We start from the raw sequence: 21,223 nt of genomic DNA, 5'->3' as shown, positions 1-21,223 counted from the left end.
AAACCGGTTGTAACTCGGCAGAATGGTACAACGATGTATTTGAAGACATGTGGGTAGACCGATTGCCAAACGGACGCAAAATGAATTTTCTAGACAAATCTAAGTGACTCTGACGACACTTACGGGGTGATTGTTCGATGGGAACGGTCTACACGTGAACATGCTGAACAACCTGTGTTGCTTTCATGGAGATGTAGCTCCGTGCTGAGTTTCCTGGCTGTTTGCGAGCGCGTTGTTGAGAAATCTGCAAGAACATGTCGCTACAGTGGACGTTTCATGGCAACCATATGACACGTGACTCTAATCACTAACGTCTCGCTGCTCTAAACAGCTCTAAACTGCAATCTAGCTAGTCAGCCAACATCCTCAACACACTGCTCATGTTTCTACATCTTTCTTACTTTATTAGAAGTACCAAGAACAATCTCATATGCAACAATTAGCAATCTAGTCCAATGTCACGCCGTGAATTCGCCGCTACACGAACCAGACCTCTTCCTGTCGCTCATTATCAGTCGCAGACGTCCCCAACACTCGTCTATCCTCTCAATAACGTTTCAATCAAGCTACAGACAAAGTCAAACCCATAAACGAACGGATTACGAGAGGGGAAACGTGAATTACGGTGGGCGAGTCTGCTCGAATCGAGTTGTTCACGCCGACGCGTCTCCCAAAACGGTCGCTTGGCCAAAAACCGTTCACAGAAGGAAGAAACAGGTCGCCGAACGGTTTTCGAAAGAAATAACGGTCGGATTTGAGCTCTTTCGATGTCGAACGTCGGAACCAATCACTGAGACTAATTGGCGAGCGAAGCGAGCCTCTCTCTTGTCATGTCAATTGAGCTCGAGATATATTATATTTATATAGTTATATATTTACTACGATCCATGGCCCGACCTTCGTACGGGCAAGATACTGTAGTGTAAAGATAGGTCTGTGGACACGTCACGTGCATCTTTGTTGCGAGGTCCCGGATATCTAATATATAAAGCTCAAATCGTCTGTCTGTGTGTGTGTGTGTGTGTGTGTGTGTGTGTGTGTGTGTGTGTGTGTGTGTGTGTGTATGTTCGCGTTTGGCGGCCACGTCTTTTGTCCGTTCGCAACCGAAATCGGCACGCACACTCGGCACGCACAGAGGAAGGTTTGCGTAAAAAATAAAAAATAATGCACCGGGTCCCCTCTCGAGGGATCGACCCACGCGTAAAATTTCTCGACGACGCAAACGCTACACATTGCAGTTCATTCGAACACACGCCCGCACCAGTGCCGTGTAGACCCTATGCATCGCCGTCCTTCGCAAAGCTTCGAGCAATCGAATATCTCTTGCCGACGAAACTTACTCTTCTATCGCTTGCGTTTCTCTCCAAACTCTGATTGCATTTGCACCGAATCCAACCTACACGTTTTCTGCAGCAAGCGCTACACGGGAAGTGTGTCGATTTCTATCGAAACAAGCGCGAAGAACAAGATTCGAATTCATTCAGAATATCCGGGACCTCGCAACAAAGATGCACGTGACGTGTCCACAGACCTATCTTTACACTACAGTATCTTGCCCGTACGAAGGACGGGCCATGGATCCTAGTTCTGAATGAATTCGAATCTTGTTCTTCGCGCTTGTTTCGATAGAAATCGACACACTTCCCGTGTAGCGCTTGCTGCAGAAACGTGTAGGTTGGATTCGGTGCAAATGCAATCAGAATTTGGAGAGAAACGCAAGCGATAGAAGAGTAAGTTTCGTCGGCAAGAGATATTCGATTGCTCGAAGCTTTGCGAAGGACGGCGATGCATAGGGTCTACACGGGACTGGTGCGGGCGTGTGTTCGAATGAACTGCAATGTGTAGCGTTTGCGTCGTCGAGAAATTTTACGCGTGGGTCGATCCCTCGAGAGGGGACCCGGTGCATTATTTTTTTATTTTTTTACGCAAACCTTCCTCTGTGCGTGCCGAGTGTGCGTGCCGATTTCGGTTGCAAACGGACAAAAGACGTGGCCGCCAAACGCGAACATACACACACACACACACACACACACACACACACACACACACACACAATTTGAGCTTTATATATTAGATTTATATATATATATATATATATATACGTGCGTCAGCACTTGTCATGCGGATTTACGGCAAAACAGAAAGACAAATCGACAAAACGACGATGCCAGATGAATGCAATTTTGACTCCGTAACATATGCGCTAAAAATTGAAGCATGGGACCTCTATTGAGGGGTCGACTCAATTGTAATTTCTTGGCGAGGAGAGTCAAACGACTCTCGATTTTGCTCCCTTACGCGACTAAAGAGAAAAGGAGACTGATTCGTGACAAACGGAATGAAAAAGATAAGCTAAAAGAAGAGAAAAGTCTGTTTTTTGAGTTTCCGCGCGTTACTTTGATAGAAATTATTGCTACGCAACCATTGTCACGTGACTATGCGATCATTGTTACGCGACTATCTCAGTAAGCGAGTGAGACGACTGAAGCGTGAACGAAGAATTGAAGGCAACTAGAGTGTTTTGCGTTCAATTATCTGAACTCAGCGTTCAGTTACCCGATTCAGGCAAGCAATTATCCGAATTGGGCGTTCAGTTATCCGATTCGGGCATTCAATTATCCGATGTTCTGTCCTAATTAGAAGTAACAAATATAGAAATAATTATTTTAGTCGCACATTTCTTTCATGACGTCTTTCTATGATGCTCACTCACGTTTCAGCTGAACAATAAATGATTGATTCAAGAAAGGTGGGAAGGTGAAGTAGTGAAATTCGGGCTCTTCATTAGCTAAAAACCAGCTGCGACGCATGATGAACTGTTGCATGGTATCACGCAAGACGCGCGATTTACAAAGTATGCAGATTACACCACGATTGACGGAGCAAGGCGTTGTTGTAGGCTTCCTAGATATGTAGATTTAGTTCGCTCACAACAGCCTAGTTAGACCTCCGTGGGAACGTGGGACACCAAGATTAGTGCAAAAGAAATTATCCTACAACACACGCTAAAAATTCACGCTAAAGTCAAGATTAATTACAAATTATTGCACCTAGACAGCTGATGAATGATGATGTCTAGGCAGCTGCCCAACCGCAGACTAGGTAAGTTATTCAGTTTTCCATGATATTGCACAACAGTCCCTGGCAACGGGTAAATGAACGCCCAATTCGGATAATTGACCAACGGATTCGTATAACTGAACGCAAAATACTATAAAAGAGCAACTAAAAGTCTACAAATTATTGCGTCTAGACAGCTGATGAATGATGATATTTGAGCAGCTGCCCAACCGCAGACTATGTAAGTTATTCAGTTTTCCATGATATTGCACAACAGCGGTAAGCAACGGATAATTGAACGCATGAATCGGATAATTGAACGCCTGAATAGGATAACTGAACACCGGATTTGGATAATTGAACACCGGATTCAGATAATTGAACGCAAAATACTATAGAAGAGCAACTGAAAGTCTGTTTCCTGAGTCAACGCGTTTGTTTGACAGAAACTAATGCTACGTAACGCAACCATTGTTACGCGAATAGGTAAAGACGGAACACCCTCGCTCGCCAAACACAATGCTAACCGAGCATTTACTAGTATAGCAACTGATGATTGGTCGCCACACAAATATCCAGGCGGAGCTATTGAAACACACGTGCAACAAATTATATGCTGAATGCTCATTGGCTGTCGCTAGGGACAATGGCGGGCGGAGCTAACACCACACCCATATTATGCGCATAGCACTACTGCGCAACATTTCCAATAAATAATATAAAATATATCCGGTTACAACGGATGCATGCACGACGTCACAGATGATAGCCGGGACTTCGTTCTATCCACGTGATCCTTTAGAACTCCCGTACGTTTCAGAATGGCGGCGCAATTTGACGAAGAAAACAACCGCTTGCAACCGCACCGGCTGTTCAGACGTAGTTCGTTTGACTTGCTGAAGCTCTTCGCGTCTTTCGAATTAGGAGGACTCCGTTTGGGGTGTTTTTGCTGAATGGTATGTCTATGTTTTGAGATCGTTGGTTGTTTTTTTTGTGACAAGTGAAAATTCGGCCTTTCTAGAGTGGGCGAGGCAATGGGCTACCTTCATGAAACCAGCTCAACCAACATCGGGAGGGGGAGGGGAACGAAAGACGCGTTCTCGCGCAGCTGTCGTAGCGGCTCCATGGTACTGGAAGGATCTCGGACAGGACGTGAAAGATTTTGTACGTTCCTGTATGGAATGCCAGTCCAAGAAGACTTCCAAACCGTCCTGATATGGAAAATCGCAATTATTCAGGGCTACTCGCCCATTTGAAGTAGTCGGAGTCGACATTTTCGGACCGCTACCACGTACTGTCACTGGCAATCGTTACATCGTCGTGATGGTCGTCGACCAATTTTCCAGATGGGTCGAGCTTGCACCTGTGCCAGACATTACCGCTAGTACTGTCGCTGATGTCGTTGTGGACCGCATTGTTCTTCACCACGGATGTCCCACAACGCTCTTGTCGGATAGGGGTCACAATTTATGTGCACCTTATTTAAACGTATGGCTGAACGCTTGGGCATTAAGAAGATATTTTCCAGCGCGTATCACTCTCAAACCAATGGACAAGTTGAGCGACTAACCGATACATCGCTTCTGCCTTATCAGCCTACGTTAACGATCATCAAGATGATTGGGACGACTATGTTGAAGCGATCGCGTTTGCCTATCGCACGGCTTCGTGGACGCCATCGGTAACACTCCGTTTTATCTCGTTCACGGAAGAGATCCTCAGCTTCCTACTGACCTTTTAGCCAGTCCTCCACAGAGTTTCGTTGAGGACGTACACCAGTATGGTCTAGCCCTTACGAAGAACATCAAGGACGCATTTGATACCGCCAGGTGTCACCAAGAAAAGGCAGATTTCACACGAAAGCGCTTTTACGATCTCAAGCATAATTCAGTCACTTTTGAACCGGGATCGTTGGTCTTATTACACTCTCCGCTGCGAAAATCAGGTTTGTCGCCCAAGCTCAGCAAATCCTATGACGGACCGTATCGTGTTCTGCGCCGCCTGTCTGACGTTCATTATGATTTGGCACACATCCTTACAGGTAAACGCACTGCGGCCCACGTCCAGCGCATCATACCTTTCTCTTCACGGTACGAGGGAGTTAGTGCAGCAGACAAGCAACATCCGCAAGCCACTGCCGTTTCCGCTCAGTCCAAGAAAGAGGAAGAGAACGAGGATTCCGAGGAAGAAAACAAGGACGAGCAAACTTTACGTCAACCTCATAGACGTCAACGTGCCACAGCAGGGAAGACTCCTTCAAGATTTGCGGACTACGAGTTTGAACACCACTGAGTTCGTTTTACTTCTTTCTTCTTTTAATTATGTGTTCGGTGTTTTGTTAGAAGTTTAGTCTGCTAATGAAGACATTAACACTAGAAAGGACAGTTATGTAGCGCGCGTTAAAAGTGTATGTAATTAGTTTATAGTCACGTGTTACATAGGTATATAGTTAAGGTACGCAATATACTTTTGTCTCTTTTCTCATCCTCGTTGTGTAAGCCAGTACAGACCGCGCGTTCGTTACACCTTTTCCTGAACTTGGCCGGACTGAGTATTAGACGAATTGTAAAGAATTGGCTATCCCGGATGTGGTGGGAGATGAAGGAGACTCATACAAAACAATGACTGACGCAGTCCTAGCGCACTTCTGTCCGTCGGTGAATACAACGTCTGAGGGACACAAGTTCCAACAACTAAAGCAGCAAAGCCAGGAGACCGTGACAGCGTTCTTAGGACGCCTACAAGCCAAGGTAGACGCATGTGAGTTCAAATCAACGCGTGTAGACACGATAGTGAACGGACAAATTAGAGATCAATTGATTGTTGAGCTAAGAGATAACGATATTCGAATGGGACTACAAAAAAAGTCGCAAATCATCCTGGCTCGGCAGTGTCAAAAGCGGTGGTGTGTGAGGCATCTATAGCTGACAGCTCCGTGTATGAGAAAGTTCCACCGCCAAGCCTAGCAACAAAGTGAGCCAATCAAATCCACTGAGTACAAGAAATGCTGGGAAGTGCAGATACTGTGGTCGCCACCATACTAGAGGGAAACAACACTGCCCGGCCGCAGAGAGTCAGTGCTCCCACTGTCACAAGATGGGGCACTTTGCTGCAGTGTGCTTCCGTAAGAACAAGATGGCACTGGCACGTGCAGTGGACCAAGAAGAACATGGCCTAGAAGCAGATGAGCAGAAAAATCGGGTAACTGAGGATTACGACACGGTATACAAGACAGGGAGTGGGCAACAGTCGAAACTCTTCACAAGGACACTAACAGTCAACGAAAAACGCTGCAAGGACTGCTGGACACGGGGCAACTAGAACCCTTATTACCACAGACGTGGCAGCGACACGACCAAGCCACACAGTTCTTAAGGTCTATGACGGCATGCCGGTCGCAACACTTGGAGTAGCAGACGTTACCATTTCGTCCGGCAACAAGTCCTGCACATGCACGTGCTTCGTGGTCCCAACAGGACAAACTGTACTCTTCGGCCAAGACTTATCATACAGCTGCAGTTGTTGTCACTTGCGGACGTAAATGTAGTCAAAGTCAGATCTGTGGACATCACCGTTGATCCCAAGGCAACGCTGGTTGCACTCCCTTCCAGGCGCCATGCTTTCAGTCTCCGGAAGCTATCGAAGCGGAGATCAAAAGGCTGGAAGAATGTGACGTGATCGAGTCAGTCCAGGAAGCCACACCGTGGGTATCGCCACTAGTACCAACACGGAAGACGAATGGCACGCTAAGACTGTGCGTGGACTACAGACGTCTAAATATAGCCATCATACGGGAGAGGCATATGTTGCCTACATTAGAGGAGATAACGGCAAAGCTGGAAGGAGCTAAAGTATTCTCCGTCCTAGATGCAGAATCGGGCTTCCATCAGATCCCGCTGGCCATGGACTCCCGCTCATACACCACTTTCACATCCCATTGTGGCCTCTACCAAAATTTAAACGACTCCCATTCGGTATCAGCAGTGCCCCAGAGATCTTTCAACGCGTGGTCAGTGACATCCTGCACAGCACAGAGAGAGAGTGATGATCTATATAGACAACATTCTTGTATTCGGCACGTCTCAGGAAGAGCACGACAGGAGGATGGAATTGGTATTGCTGGGCTTGAGCAACGCCAATTTGAGGCTCAACTGAGCAAAGTGCCAGCTTTGACAGACTCAAGTCAAATATCTGGGCCACTGGCTAACTGGCCAAGGAATAGGACCAGACGCAGACAAGTTGAGGGCCATTTAGGAGATGCCCTGTCCCACCTCAGTCACAGATTTGCGGCGTTTCCTTGACCTAACCACATACCTAGGCAAATTTATTCTCCATCTCTCACAAATCACAGATGGTTTACGTCGAATTGCCAAGCAGGAGCCACTTGTGGTCAACGCGGAGTTGAAGAACACCTACGACGCAGCAAAGAGGAGTATTGCAACAGCCTTGCAAAAGCTCGTATATTTCCGACCCTCCAACTTGGTCCCAACGGCTATTAGTAGCGATGCTTTACCACAAGGACTGGGGGCGATGTTTTGCCAGAAAGATGACAGTGGTCAATGGACCCCGGTGTCATGCGCTAGTCGGTCATTGACAGCAGCGGAAACCCGTTCTTTTCAGTTGGAAATGGAAATGCTCGGAGTTGTATTTGCAATCACACGCTTCCGTCAATTTGTACTGGGACGACACATACAGGCCTTTACCGATTATAAACCGGTGGTCAACATCGTGTGCAAGCCATTCGATGACATACCACCTCGGCTTCAGGGTTGGTTGGTCGTCCTGATGCCGTATTAATACTCACTGACGTACACACCCAGCCATCACTTGGTGTTTGCAGACGCATTATCTAGGGCCCCACTGGTGGACCAACACCCGTCGCCCGAGGAATGCCGATCCATGCGCGAATATGTGAATATGGTTTTAGAAGAAGCACCAGTGGCTATCGACAAAATACAAAGAGCATCCGAGGATGATCTTCTCATCGGCAGTCTCAAGAAGAGAGTCATTACCGCGTCCTGGAGAGACCTCAGCCCACAAGAAGAATCATACTTCCTAATGCGTGTGCAACTGACAGCAATTGACGGTGTCTTACTGTTTGATAGTCGCTATGTTCTTTCCGAGAATCTCAGACAACCGGTACTAAGACTAGCCCATGAGGGTCACTCAGGCCGAGACGCTTTCTTAGACACGCCGAGGACAAGACTCTGGTGGCCCAGGCTGACCAAAGAGGTGACTGCCTTCGCAGAACAGTGTGGAGTGTGCTGGCGGAGGCGTTCTAATCAAGAACAAGACTTGCAGCCGTCCAAAGTTGAAAGTGACTGGAATATACTGGCGATTGACCTCGTGTCAATAAAAGGACATTCGTGCTTGTCGATCATTGACTACGGCTCTCGCTACCCTGAAGTGATCCCCCTGGGCTCAACAATAGCCACAGCAGTGATCGACAAACTTATGGAGGTGTTCGCGAGGTTTGGGCTCCCATCAGTCCTAGTGACTGACAATGGACCTCAGTTCACAGCGGCAAAGATGGAACAATTTCTCAAGCAGTTGAATCTTCGCCACGTTCATTCAAGCCCGCGGTACCCAAGATCCAATGAGATGGTCGAGAGGCTCCACTGTGTTTTGCGGAAACGGCTAAAAGGATTACGGCCGTCCATTTCTTTCCCACGCTAATTACAGCAAGTCTTGATGGACCGAAATTCTACTCACAAGATGTTAGAAACCACGCCAAGAAAAGCCTTCTTCGGCCGTGCCCTCCTCACCCGGGTACCATCCTATCATCACCCTGTTATGATTAACCTCGCACACCAGCTGAGAGCGAAGGCGAAGATGGCGGATGGGCACGACGCGAGGAGAGGGGTACACCCACACTAAAACCGGGCACTACAGCGATACTGCAGGATGGACGCACAGATACCACCAAAGATGGCGAGTAGTGAAACAGTACGGGCGCCAGGTGGGGGTGTAGGACGCCAGGCGAATTTTGCTCTGGAATCGACAACATTTGAGGCAGTATGATCGACAGCCCGAAGGATATGAGCAGGATATGCCCAAAGCTTGAACCCAGGCACCCGTTCCCGCAGTTCGTGCGGAGGCAACATAAAACACTACTCCTACGCTTGCAGACTCAGGAGGTGGAGAAGAGATTACAGATCACGCCCCGCCAACCCAGTTACCTACGGAAAGTTTTGTGGAGTCTTCATCTAACATGACTGGGCGCAATACCGTGGGAACAGGGTGCACCGACCCGGGCGATTTTTTTCGGCTGAGTTAGGGTGAGCGTGTGTGTGTGGGTAGGTAGGCGTTCCACACGACAACTAAACCCACCAAGGCGACGTTTAGAACGCTTCACGTACAGTTACAACAGTTTCTTACAGATACACACACAATTCGGCACCGATTGATGGGTACATTGAGACGGGACTCCATATCAGGACAACACGACGGTGATCGCTGTAAAATAAGCCTCGACCAAGATTAGTGACGACCACAGACATTATCAAGACTATGGTGCAGCGAATTGAAAGTTTTTCGAAAGGCTCACAGTTTTGAACGTTGTTTAACTACAGCTGCTTTCTCTACAGATCGAATTCAAGTAAATTGGATGGCATGTAATGTGATCCGTAATAATATATAATCTTTTTATTTTTTTAAATTATTTTCGGTCAGTTTTAGTATTACTTTGCTAAATTCAATTGTACATCCACATGCAGTGTGTACATGCATACATCGAATTGTTTACTATATGTGGCAAATCTAATTTTGTGTGAAATTACACATACATACATACATACATACATGCATACATACATATGTATCTATATATTGTGTGTGTGTGTGTGTGTGTGTGTGTGTGTGTGTGTGTGTGTGTGTGTGTGTGTGTGTGTGTGTGTGTGTGTGTGTGTGTGTGTGTGTGTGTGTGTGTGTGTGTATTAATAGTATGTATGTTGTATAATATACTGTATAATATACTGTATAATATGCTGTATACATACAGTATATTATACAGTATATATATATATATATATATATATATATATATATATATATACACTGTATAATATATTGTATATATACTGTATAATGTACTGTATAATATACCATGTAATATACTGTAAAATATACTGTATAACATACTTTGTTGCATGTTTGGGTGTTTATTCCGCCTTTGCTAGGATTCTTTTTCTCGTTATATTACACTCCTACAAAGCAACCCAACCGCATGTTGTATATTTACCGGTCAATAAACGTTTATTGACCGTTCAATATCTGTATACTGCTTACTGACATAAAACACAACTAACTTAACGAAAAAATAGCAAAAACGAAAACCAACTAGCAATCAATACATGGGCATACCTATTTTAGATTGAAAGCTTATTCTTTACCAATAATAATGTTCACAGTACTACAGTTTGTAAAGACGCAGTCAGAAATGACAAATGACGCCGAATTCTCTCTTCCCGTTTCAGACGGGTGTTCAACCTGGACTACTTTGAGCTCATCTGCCTGTTCCGTTGTCTCTCCGGACTTCTTGACTTTTGCGTCAGTGTAATCTGTGTGTGCATAGCCATTATCCAAAACTTTGCAAGCTGCCATTTGCTGCAATTCAGATGGCTCTTGGTATTTTCCCAGTGCTTGCAGGGTTTTGGGCCGGTTCTGCCTTGAATGACATGTTCAGGAACTCCCCCTTGAAACAGCCTTGTCGCACTAGTAGCTCGAAGAGCGGGGTTGGTTCGAACTGGAAGACCAGCTTCAGTTGTCATCACTTTCATCATTGTAGCCAGAGTATTAGGATTGATTACTTGCTTTGAATACCAAGGACCAAATGAGGGTGTAGATAACAAAGGTTTATAATAGAAGGCTTCTCGAGAAAATTCTGCTGGCAACTTACTAAGATGTAGAGATACAAAATTTTACGTGGCAACGGTCACCAGCTTCTTCATTAGCGTATCTGATAAACCACAAACCACAAAATGCTATTACCTTACAGAGTCACGTTGGAGCTTGACTATAATTTATCTTGTGACTTTTTTGTTTGAATGCCGTAAATCATGCACTTAGTCCACCACTATGATTTTTGGATCGTGCTCAACGTAAATGTAACAGACTTTTTGACAATCCGTCTGTGGTTTGGCTGCATCTAGTTGTGAATCCTTCGTTGAGAGAAAGTCTGTCTGTCGGTACCTTCAAATATTCGCATCACCCAACTGTTGCAGGCAGTCGTGTTCTTGCAAATCGTATCCTGGCTGTACTCCTGTACTTTGTCCGTATTCTCTTTTCAGCAAATGTGCTGTCAAGCTGGCTAGTACTAGTGGTAAGCTTTTTGGAACCAATGAGTCTCATCTTTGTTGGCGGCTGAAAGTCGTCGTCCTGGTCATTATTATGGTCTTTCTGATCCGACATCACGCTTGCAAAACACGTGGATACTGTACTGTACTAATACTTTTGAGCACGTGGCCTTATGGAACTGAAGTGCACATCAAGAACACTTCACAGCTGTCAAAATGTGGTTGTTTGACATAAAACTTTAGCTGTCATTGCAATACACAACCACTCTAATTCAACTCGAATAATCTAGATATAAATTCTAATTACAGTAGGATGTTAAACATGCAACAAATAGGTTAATTAATGCATGGTAGGGTCGACGATATCCAGTGTATTGACCTCGGTCTTTTCGGGGCTTTCTCCTCAAGACCTCGGTCAATAAACTGGATATCGTCGACCCTACCATGCATTAACATATACGTATAACATACTGTATAATATACTATATAATATACTGTATAATATACTGTATATAATATTGTATATTGTACTGTATAATATATGTATGTACACTGTATAATATACTGTATATATATATATATATATATATATATATATATATATATATATATATATATATATATACTGTATAATATACTGTATAATACACTGTATAATATACTGTATAATATACTGTATAATATACTGTATAATATACTGTATAATACACTGTATAATATACAGTATAATATACTGTATAATATACTGTATAATATACTGTATGATATACTGTATTTAATAGAGTAATTATAATGATCAGAGCGTGAGGATCTTAATTCTGACAGAATGACATGCATGTTGTGTGTTACTCAAGCTATTAATAACAAATTTTATGGTTTTATGTGGTACTGTACTAAACGATAGCACGTATTAGCTACGTATTTGCGTAGCTAGTACTAGTGTAGTCATATATTGTTTTACAGACACCTGACGAGTAGGTAGGTATATTACCATCTGTCTTGATTGATGTTAATTAAATGTGCACATAAAGGAATGTTATCTCTTCAAACCTAAGATCCTGCATGAATACTGTAATGGTACATTGAAGATAGACGTTCGCAAATATTTGGCGTATTCGTTGTATCGACATAAGCAGCTTCAGACTCCCATCAAACGGTTTCATATATTATATTTCAGACTATGACACAAATTTAACGGCATAGTTACCTTTTGACTAATTCTGTATTCTAATTTATTCCAGCACTAAATTCAGGTCTTCTTTAATTAATTAAGTTGGTGATGTTGACAAATTGATGTAGAGTAATTAAACCGCTTGCAATGGTGACTATTGTCATAGTCCCGGCCCAATAGGTTAGTCAGTGTTTCACATGGGACACTCTGATTCCTTCGCTCGTCAAGTATATAGTCAAAACAAACCTACTTCTCGAAAACAACAAGATCAGCAGATTCTTTCCGAAAGAGCTGTGAATCCCTGTGTAGGGGACGTGCGCCGCCTTTTCTCTTGGCCAGAAACTGAGTACAGTCTATGACAATGGAGAACACATGTTCATTTGCATAGAAGCAGAAATAAATTAATACAACAGGACTCATTTGGCTAAAATCGTCATGCAAAAATATATACAGTATATTATACAGTATATTATACAGTATATTATACAGTATATTATACAGTATATTATACAGTATATTATACAGTATATATACAGTATATTATACAGTATATTATACAGTGTGTGTGTGTGTGTGTGTGTGTGTGTGTGTGTGTGTGTGTGTGTGTGTGTGTGTGTGTGTGTGTGTGTGTGTATATATATACAGTATATTATACAGTATATTATACAGAATATTATGTAGTATATTATACAACATACATAGCATTAAAATATATATACAAATATATAGATACATATGTATGCATGCATGTATGTATGGATGTATGTGGCTCAATTTGTTAGAGTGTGCAGTTGGAGATTTGCAACATCCGAGACCTTTGGGTTAGAGTTTGAGTGAGGGAGGGCCACATACATGAATTCCCTTAGGCAAGGAACTAGCATACAATTGCCTCACTCTCTGGAGTGTCAGTTCTGTCAAAAAAAGCAAAGAAGAAGTGACATATAGACAGTGACTGTTGATAGTGTTTCAATTGTTTCGATGTGGCTCAATTTGTTAGAGTGTGCAGTTGGAGATTTGCAACATCCGAGACCTTTGGGTTAGAGTTTGAGTGAGGGAGGGCCACATACATGAATTCCCTTAGGCAAGGAACTAGCATACAATTGCCTCACTCTCTGGAGTGTCAGTTCTGTCAAAAAAAGCAAAGAAGAAGTGACATATAGACAGTGACTGTTGATAGTGTTTCAATTGTTTCGATTGTATACTAGTATCATAGAGTGACATGATGGAGTGACTGCTCAGCAGCAGCAGCGGCAGCGGCAGCGGCAGCGACAGCGGCAGCGACAGCGGCAGCGACAGCGGCAGCGACAGCAGCAGCAGCAGCAGCAGCGGCAGCAGCAGCGGCAGCAGCAGCGGCAGCAGCAGCAGCAGCAGCGGCAGCCGCAGTGGGTGGCGGCAGCGGCGGCGGCAGCAGCAGCAGCGGCATCAGCAGCGGCAGCGGCAGCCGCAGCAGCGGCATCAGCAGCAGCAGCGGCAGCAGCAGCGGCAGCAGCAGCGGCAGCAGCAGCGGCAGCAGCGGCAGCAGCAGCGGCAGCAGCAGCGGCAGCAGCAGCGGCAGCAGCACTCCCATGCAGCAAAGATGAAGAAGAACATGATGACATATAGTAACTGAGTTTAGATTGCACTTGAAGTGACATATAGACAGTGGCTGTTGATAGTGTTTCAATTGTTTCGATTGTATACTAGTATCATAGAGTGACATGATGGAGTAACTGCTGAGCAGCAGCAGCAGCAGTGGCAGCAGCAGCAGCTGCAGCCGTAGTGGGTGGCGGCGGCGGCGGCGGCGGCAGCAGCAGCACACCCAGGCAGCAAAGATGAAGAAGAACATGATGACATATAGTAACTGAGTTTAGATTGCACTTGCAGTATCGAACCTGGGCCTTAAGGGCTCTTGTATGTACGTATGTACAAAAAATGTGGCTCAATTGGTTGGAGTATGCAGTTGGAGATTGGCAACATCCGGGACCTTCGGGTCAGAGTTTGAGTGCGGGAGGGCCACATACATAAATTCCCTTGAGCAAGGAACTAACATACAATTGCCTCTCTCTCCGGAGTGTCAGTTCTGTTCAGCAAGTATGAAGTATGAAGTACAGCAAGTATGACGTACCTAGTGACATGATCGAGTGACTGTTGAAAGTTTAGAGTATAGCAAGTTTAGTCATTGCAGTATCGAACCTGGGCCTTAGAGGCTCTTGTATGTATGTATGTACCAAAAATGTATGTATGTGTAATTTCACACAAATTAGATTTGCCACATATAGTAAACAATTCGATGCGCGCATGTACACACTGCATGTCCATGTACAGTTGAATTTAGCTAAGTAATACTAAAACTGACCGAAAATAATTTAAAAAATATAAAGATTATATTTATTATGGATCACATTACCTGCCATCCAATTTACTTGAATTCGATCTGTAGAGAAAGCAGCTGTAGTTAAGCAACGTTCAAAACTGAGCCCTTTTGAAAAAACTTTCAATTCGCTGCACCGTAGTCTTGATAATGTCTGTAGTCGTCACTAATCTTGGTAGAGGCTCATTTTACAGCGATCACCGTCGTGCAGACCTGCCAACCTAGCTGAATCAAAATGCGTGAGTTTGCAGGAAAAAATGCGGGAGAATGCGTGAGTTTAAAATTTTTGACACGCCGACAATTGCATTAATATGAATAAATTTATATTGTAATAAATGTTAAATAATATGTAAATGCTATACAATTTTTAAAAGCTAAATATTTGCATGCTCGGTTGGAGTAGAAGCCATTAATTAATTAATTAGTTAATGACAGTACACTTAACTTAAATGAGCAAACTGCAACAAATGCAAAACACAGAACTTGTACGTACTACTGCCTGTTATTAAACTATAAGGCTAGACAAAATCTATGAACGAGGTATATATATCTACACATTAATCTTCTCACTGCTAGTTCGGATGTTTTAGATTCTCTGGCCTTCTTCGATCGTTTTCCAGCAATATACAACTCCTTGGTAGTCTAGGGTAGCCAGCTCCTCTCCCCTTTTCACTTTCGGACAGTTTTGCCTGACCGACTTCTCCTTCTATGTCAATATTGTGACCCAGAGACTCTGATAATTTGTGACCAATCAAGTATGAAAAAGCCGGATGGAGAGAGTCATAGACATTGATATATCCGGATATCAAGTATGTACTAATCTAGTAGGGAAATGATTACACAGAACAGGCACACCCACCAATGGTCAGAATGCGGGAGATTTGATGCCAAATGCGGGTAGGCGGGAGAAGAGTCCCAAATGCGGGAGAGTTGGCAGCTCTGGTCGTGTGGTCCGGATATGGGGTCCCGTCTCAATGTACCCATCACTCGGTGCCGAATTGCGTGTGTATCTGTAAGAAACTGTTGCAACTGTAAGTGACGCGTTCTATATACGTCGCCTTGGTGGGTTTAGTTGCAGACCTGCCAACCTAGCAGTGTCAAAATGCGTGAGTTTCCAGAAAAAAATGCGGGAGTTTAATTTTTTGGGACACGCCTACCATAGCATTAATATCGTAATAAATGTTAAATAATATATATAAATAATATCTAATCGTCAAAATTTAAGTATTTGCATGCCCAGTCAGAGTAGAAGCCATTAATTAATTAAGTTATAGTGCAACAAATGTATAACCAATTGATTAATGTGCCTAATTAGCGACACACAGTATCACCACCAATTACTAAACATAATAATTAATTAAACACAGAACTTGTAATGTACGTACTACTGCCTGTAATAAAAATCTAAAAACAAAGTACATGCACATTCTCGTGGCTAGTTGGAATGTTCTGGATTCTATTTTCTTGTTGCCTTCGATCGCTTTTCGAGCAATACATATGGTAATCAGGTAATCAGCCCCTCCCCCTTTTCCACTTCTGACCGACTCCTCCTTCTATGTCGGTATTTTGACCAAGTATGTTATGAAAGAGCAGGATGAAGAGAGGCTGGCACATAGAAATTGATATTGGGATATCAAGTATATGTGCGTACACATGCATGTACTAAAACTGTAGGGTACTGTACAGTTACACAGAACAGGCACGCCCATCATTTTGGTCACACCCACCAATGGTCAGAATGCGGGAGATTAGATGCCAAATGCGGGTAGACGGGAGAAGGGTCCCAAATGCGGGAGTCTCTCGCTCAATGCGGGAGAGTTGGCAGCTCTGTAGTTGTCGTGCGGAACGCCTACCAGTCCACACCCACGCTCACCCTAACTCAGCCCAAAAAAATCGCCCGACCGGGAGCCAAGATCAGGTGACCCTACCGAGCACCGGCACTCAGGACGGTCTCTATACAAGTCAGGGACAGTGACGAGGTCTGGGCGCCATGTGAAACTGTCGATGAAAGCACAGAAAGCTGACATGTAGGGGACGTTAGTTGTACCGGGGTGTTGAGTTGCGTTAGTTGAGTCGAGTTAGTAGCTTAGTTAAAAGACAGGGGGGTAATTTAGTATGGTTGTCTGGGCCGGACTGCGAGGCCCACGCGTGTGAGCTAGAGAGAGAAGACGATTGAATCGATTTGTTGTGAAGCAATCCTCCACATTATCTACTCAGCGCAAAATTTTAGTTTCACTGTTACCGTATGTGCTAAATTGTCACGAGAGCGGATGCCGCCAATTATCCTATAATAATCACTGTATCTGTAGACCCAAGGCGCGCATGTGCCTCTGGTTACGGTAGTAGGTCGCATCGATGACCTCGACGATTACTAGACGGATGTAAGCGCGTAAGCGGTTCGATAGACGGATGTGGGCGTGTCGATAGACGGATGTGGATGATATTATCTACTCGGCCCAGTACTATGGCCAAAAACGTGCTCAATGGCGTCGGACGGGCGCAAAATTTAGCAAAAGTATAGTTCGGGTACATTTAGACACGTTCAAAGTTTCAAATAGTTCGTAAATGTGCAGCAGCTGCATGTTCCATAACCTGTAAAATGGTAGCAGCCGAGGGTCTATGATCCTTGTAGCGTCTCGATAATTCTATGGCGATGATCTGGGCTCATGACCAGTCTCGCCGCGCTTTCGTCATTCCCGGATGTTCTAAGGATTAAAACATTCGGGATTGGATACGTGAAGTCCTAGATTGTTATTGAGTAAAATAGCTACTCGACTGTACTTGTCTACAGTATAATCAAATGCATGCCTTCAGGGTGTGCAAAATGTCAGTTTGCATATCGACAAAGCCAGTACATAAATCTCTCAGCTAGACAGCAGAAACAGCTTGTAGCAAGTAGCACGTAGGTCAAGAGTCAAACTAACACAATGCACTCCATTAGAGTCCACGGAATTTTAGAACAATTTACGTGCATCAGTTAGCAGAGACTGCAAAGTCATTCCCTGTGGTAATGCTTGCTTTTTTAGCCATCTTTTAGCCTTTTCTCCCAACAGCTCCCACTCATCTCTATAAGCATCCAACTTCATCTCCAACCAGACTAATATCACAGCAGTTACCCACACAGATGACTGAATTTTAGACATTGGAGTAGGAAACGGTGAGGCATACTCCAAGTCTTTCATTGATTTATTGATAAGCTGCGCAGTCTCAGCAGTTAGTGTCCAAGCTCCTGATGCCTTCTGCTGTGATACAATGACTAACATGGATGATAGCAAGTCTCCTTGAGACTGGGTTTGAGGATGACTCTGATAGTCACTTCTTGAAAAACGCTCAGCAGCTGCATTCTTCTTATCACCATCACTATGGTAAGCGGGTGAAAATGAACGTGGTCCACATACTTGAGCAGCATCCACATAGTCAGGGCCGGCCTGTACGCCTCCTAAACCGCCACCTCCAAATGTACATCCTGTAAGCGGTAATGCACCTTCTGATTCTGCACCTTCAAGCACAGGTGCATTTCTACTCAAAGACATTGACTGCGTATGTGCTACTTTACACTTCACTCTTCCCGTAAAACGAATAGGCGCATCTGCAAACTTCGTCTGAAAAGATGAGTAGTATATGGCCGAGTCACTTGCAACAGCTACAGGAATATGATGCACTTTCATGCTGCCCTGTGCAGGCACTTCGCTTTCATCGTTCACAGCAATAAATGCTGTTTGCTTACACACAACACTAGCTGCTGTGCTGAGCTCTACCACTAATTTCTCTCTTGATTTTGGTGCCGTTTTACCACGTTTTTTTTTCACTGACAACTTGCCTAACTTCTTTTCTGTATCTTCACTTGTGCTGTCTTCTTGGAGATCATTAATGACCGATCTAATGGCAAGCTGGTGAATAGCCATGCTGGGCGCAGTGCTTCGCGCATCGAGTGAAAATGACAACGTGTGCTCAAGTGGATTGCCACTGACAACACCCTTCATCGTTGCAGAGCAGTTGTGCACCACAGATGATGGCATATTGGATACAAGTCCATAAATGATCAAACGATTACCACTGAACACGGGAGGAATCTTTGTTGGTGTCTGAATGACACGAGCATCCTTAGGAAGAGACCATGTGATGCAAACATCTGAAATTGATGCTGCCAGAGCTCTCTTCAGCATTCGCATCACCTATAGAAAATAATTAGTTAAACAAAGAACATAAAACCATGAGAGTATTCACCTTTGGTTGCATTCTCTCTCCCGTCTGAATAAATTCACTAGATCCATTACCCGAAAGAGCAATACCCTTCACTAATTCAGTCGATGCTCCAGACCCAATGCCGACAGCAAAACACCTGTCACATCATCATAAAAAATGAGTACAAATAATATCACACATGCAGCCACACACTACTAGTATTGTACCTTGCTACATGAACATTCTTCTTCACTTCTTTAATAACAGCCCAGGTACTAGACACAGCACCATCAGTAAGAACAAACACCTGCTTAGGAAGGCCATTCTTTGAAGGCATGCTAAATACTTTCTGGAGAGGTGCTAGTAATTCTGTACCTCCCATATCAGCAGAAATGCTTTGGGTATGCTTTGATGCCATATCAAGGTGAGTCTGCTCATATGGAACACTGCACGGAAACAAAAACGTATACGTAGAGCCAAATCCTACGATGTTGAAAAAGCAGCCCTTTATGATGCTTTTAAGAAATAGCATTAGTGTTTCCTTTGCCGCATCGATGTATGATCCAGCCATACTACCACTTCTATCAATAACAAAAACCAGCTCACTGACAGATTCAGCCGAGCTGAAATCTGCAAAGTAATTCAAAGAGATGGCCGGGTTTTGCAGCAACGAATGATTGGCTTCAGAAGTACTCCCTGCCTCTACAATGACATGTGGCCTGTGAAGATTGCCAGGCGCTATGGTTAGAACAAGATCTTTATCAAACCTATGTTCTTCAGCCAGCGTTACATCAGTCACTTGGAACCCTTTATCATCAATAGTTGTTGTCACTTTCAGCTTATGGCTGACCGATTCTACTTTATTCACGTCGCCTTCAATTCGAGCGTTGAAACTGAAAGTGTAGGGAATCCGAGAAGCAGGAAGATAAGTAACATCTTTCGTTGGATTTTCTTCTCCGGCCTTGCTGTACCTTGGAGTGAGAACGGACGGCAAATTGAATTTGACCGAGCCATCATGCTCGGTATGCAGCTCCATAATGTACTTCAGCGTCACCACAGCCTTCTTCTGAGCGGGAAGATTACCCACACTCACAGTGAAGATATCGTCACGCTCGGATTCCATCAGAAAGGCAGACTGACCACCTGCAATTGCGTCATCATACATATCTTTCGCTTTCTGTTTCTCCTTCACTTTCCCTTTGATCTTTCGGTCGTCGAGAGTAGCCGCGAAATCAACGACGACAGAAGAAGAGTCCAATGGAAAAGTAAAAATTGCTTCAATTGGGTGTCTACTCTCGTTCTCATACTCGAAACTGCTCTCAACATGCGCAGCGTAACCACGTACGCTTGTTACTACTTTCACTCCTCGCAGAGGAACGGGAGATCTTTCTTTCTTTGTCAGGAGACCGGACGGTGCCATTACTTCGAGTATTGGGTGACACTTGACGTTTCACATGATCATAATGATCACCTGATCATCATGAGAGAAATATAACGGTGTTTTAGCGACGAGGTTGACTCCACCCCATGAGCCGGATGAGCTTAACGTTGGCGCGTCAACTCAGTGTTAGCTTTCGCGCCGTTGCAACACAAGCTCCAATTTGTTCCCATCCAAATGGCTAAACATTCTTTTTCCAGCGCTTCCGACTCGAGTGCGAGCAGTCAAGTGTCTATTCCTCTAGAGGAACTAAAGGCTCTAATAGCGGAAACAGCCCGAACGGTGGTTCGAGCGGAGCTCGCCACTGTGAACAGAAGCGGTGCAGCATCAGGTATTAGCCCGAGAGTCGGCTAGCGCAGTGCGGTGGTTGGTTGGTAGCGTACACTGTTACACGGGCCGACAAACACGATCATTCTTTTGGCGCGCATCAGTCGCCGCGGTCAGCGCCTTTGTTTTCCTTTCACGACTCTTAGAACATTTAGGCTCTATCGGTAGTCTTCCACGTAATTTCCGAACGTTTTTCTATGTTCGCCACTTCTGCAACGCTACTCGCGTCGTGCAACTCGAGTCGATTCGCGCGCTAGTGTCGCTGTGCAGGAGGTCCGGCGCGCACGCGCCGAAAGTAAACTACTGCAGTCAGGCTGTTTGTGGCTTACCCGCGACCAGCGGGGGCGCAATTCGCATACTTGACCGATAACGGCTATCATGCACGCTGTTCGCTTCAC

At 44.5% G+C, this 21,223-nt stretch overlaps 2 protein-coding genes and 1 long non-coding RNA gene across 3 annotated transcripts; 1 reads left to right on the top strand and 2 right to left on the bottom strand.

The window, feature by feature from the left end:
- Positions 1-383: 383 nt before the first annotated feature.
- Positions 384-825, bottom strand: LOC134187367 (uncharacterized). The gene is made up of 2 exons (XR_009971087.1): positions 625-825; positions 384-566 (listed from the first exon to the last, which is right to left on the bottom strand). It is a non-coding gene; the product is annotated as an uncharacterized LOC134187367 (long non-coding RNA).
- A 6,492-nt stretch (positions 826-7,317) lies between these two features.
- Positions 7,318-8,736, top strand: LOC134187226 (uncharacterized protein K02A2.6-like). Its single transcript, XM_062655342.1, has 2 exons — positions 7,318-7,828; positions 7,901-8,736. Exons 1-2 carry the CDS (start codon positions 7,318-7,320, stop codon positions 8,734-8,736), a joined length of 1,347 nt encoding a protein of 448 aa, XP_062511326.1.
- An 8,871-nt stretch (positions 8,737-17,607) lies between these two features.
- On the bottom strand, positions 17,608-20,530 carry LOC134187003 (von Willebrand factor A domain-containing protein 5A-like). Its single transcript, XM_062655113.1, has 3 exons — positions 19,288-20,530; positions 19,103-19,217; positions 17,608-19,050 (listed from the first exon to the last, which is right to left on the bottom strand). The coding sequence occupies exons 1-3, from the start codon at positions 20,478-20,480 to the stop codon at positions 17,830-17,832; spliced, it is 2,529 nt and encodes an 842-aa protein (XP_062511097.1). The 5' UTR covers positions 20,481-20,530; the 3' UTR covers positions 17,608-17,829.
- Between the last annotated feature and the right edge of the window lie 693 nt (positions 20,531-21,223).

The sequence above is a fragment of the Corticium candelabrum genome, chromosome 11, assembly GCF_963422355.1.
Source record: "Corticium candelabrum chromosome 11, ooCorCand1.1, whole genome shotgun sequence".
Classification (NCBI taxonomy): Eukaryota; Metazoa; Porifera; class Homoscleromorpha; order Homosclerophorida; family Plakinidae; genus Corticium; species Corticium candelabrum.
This window is presented reverse-complemented; position numbering and strand designations above follow the sequence as displayed.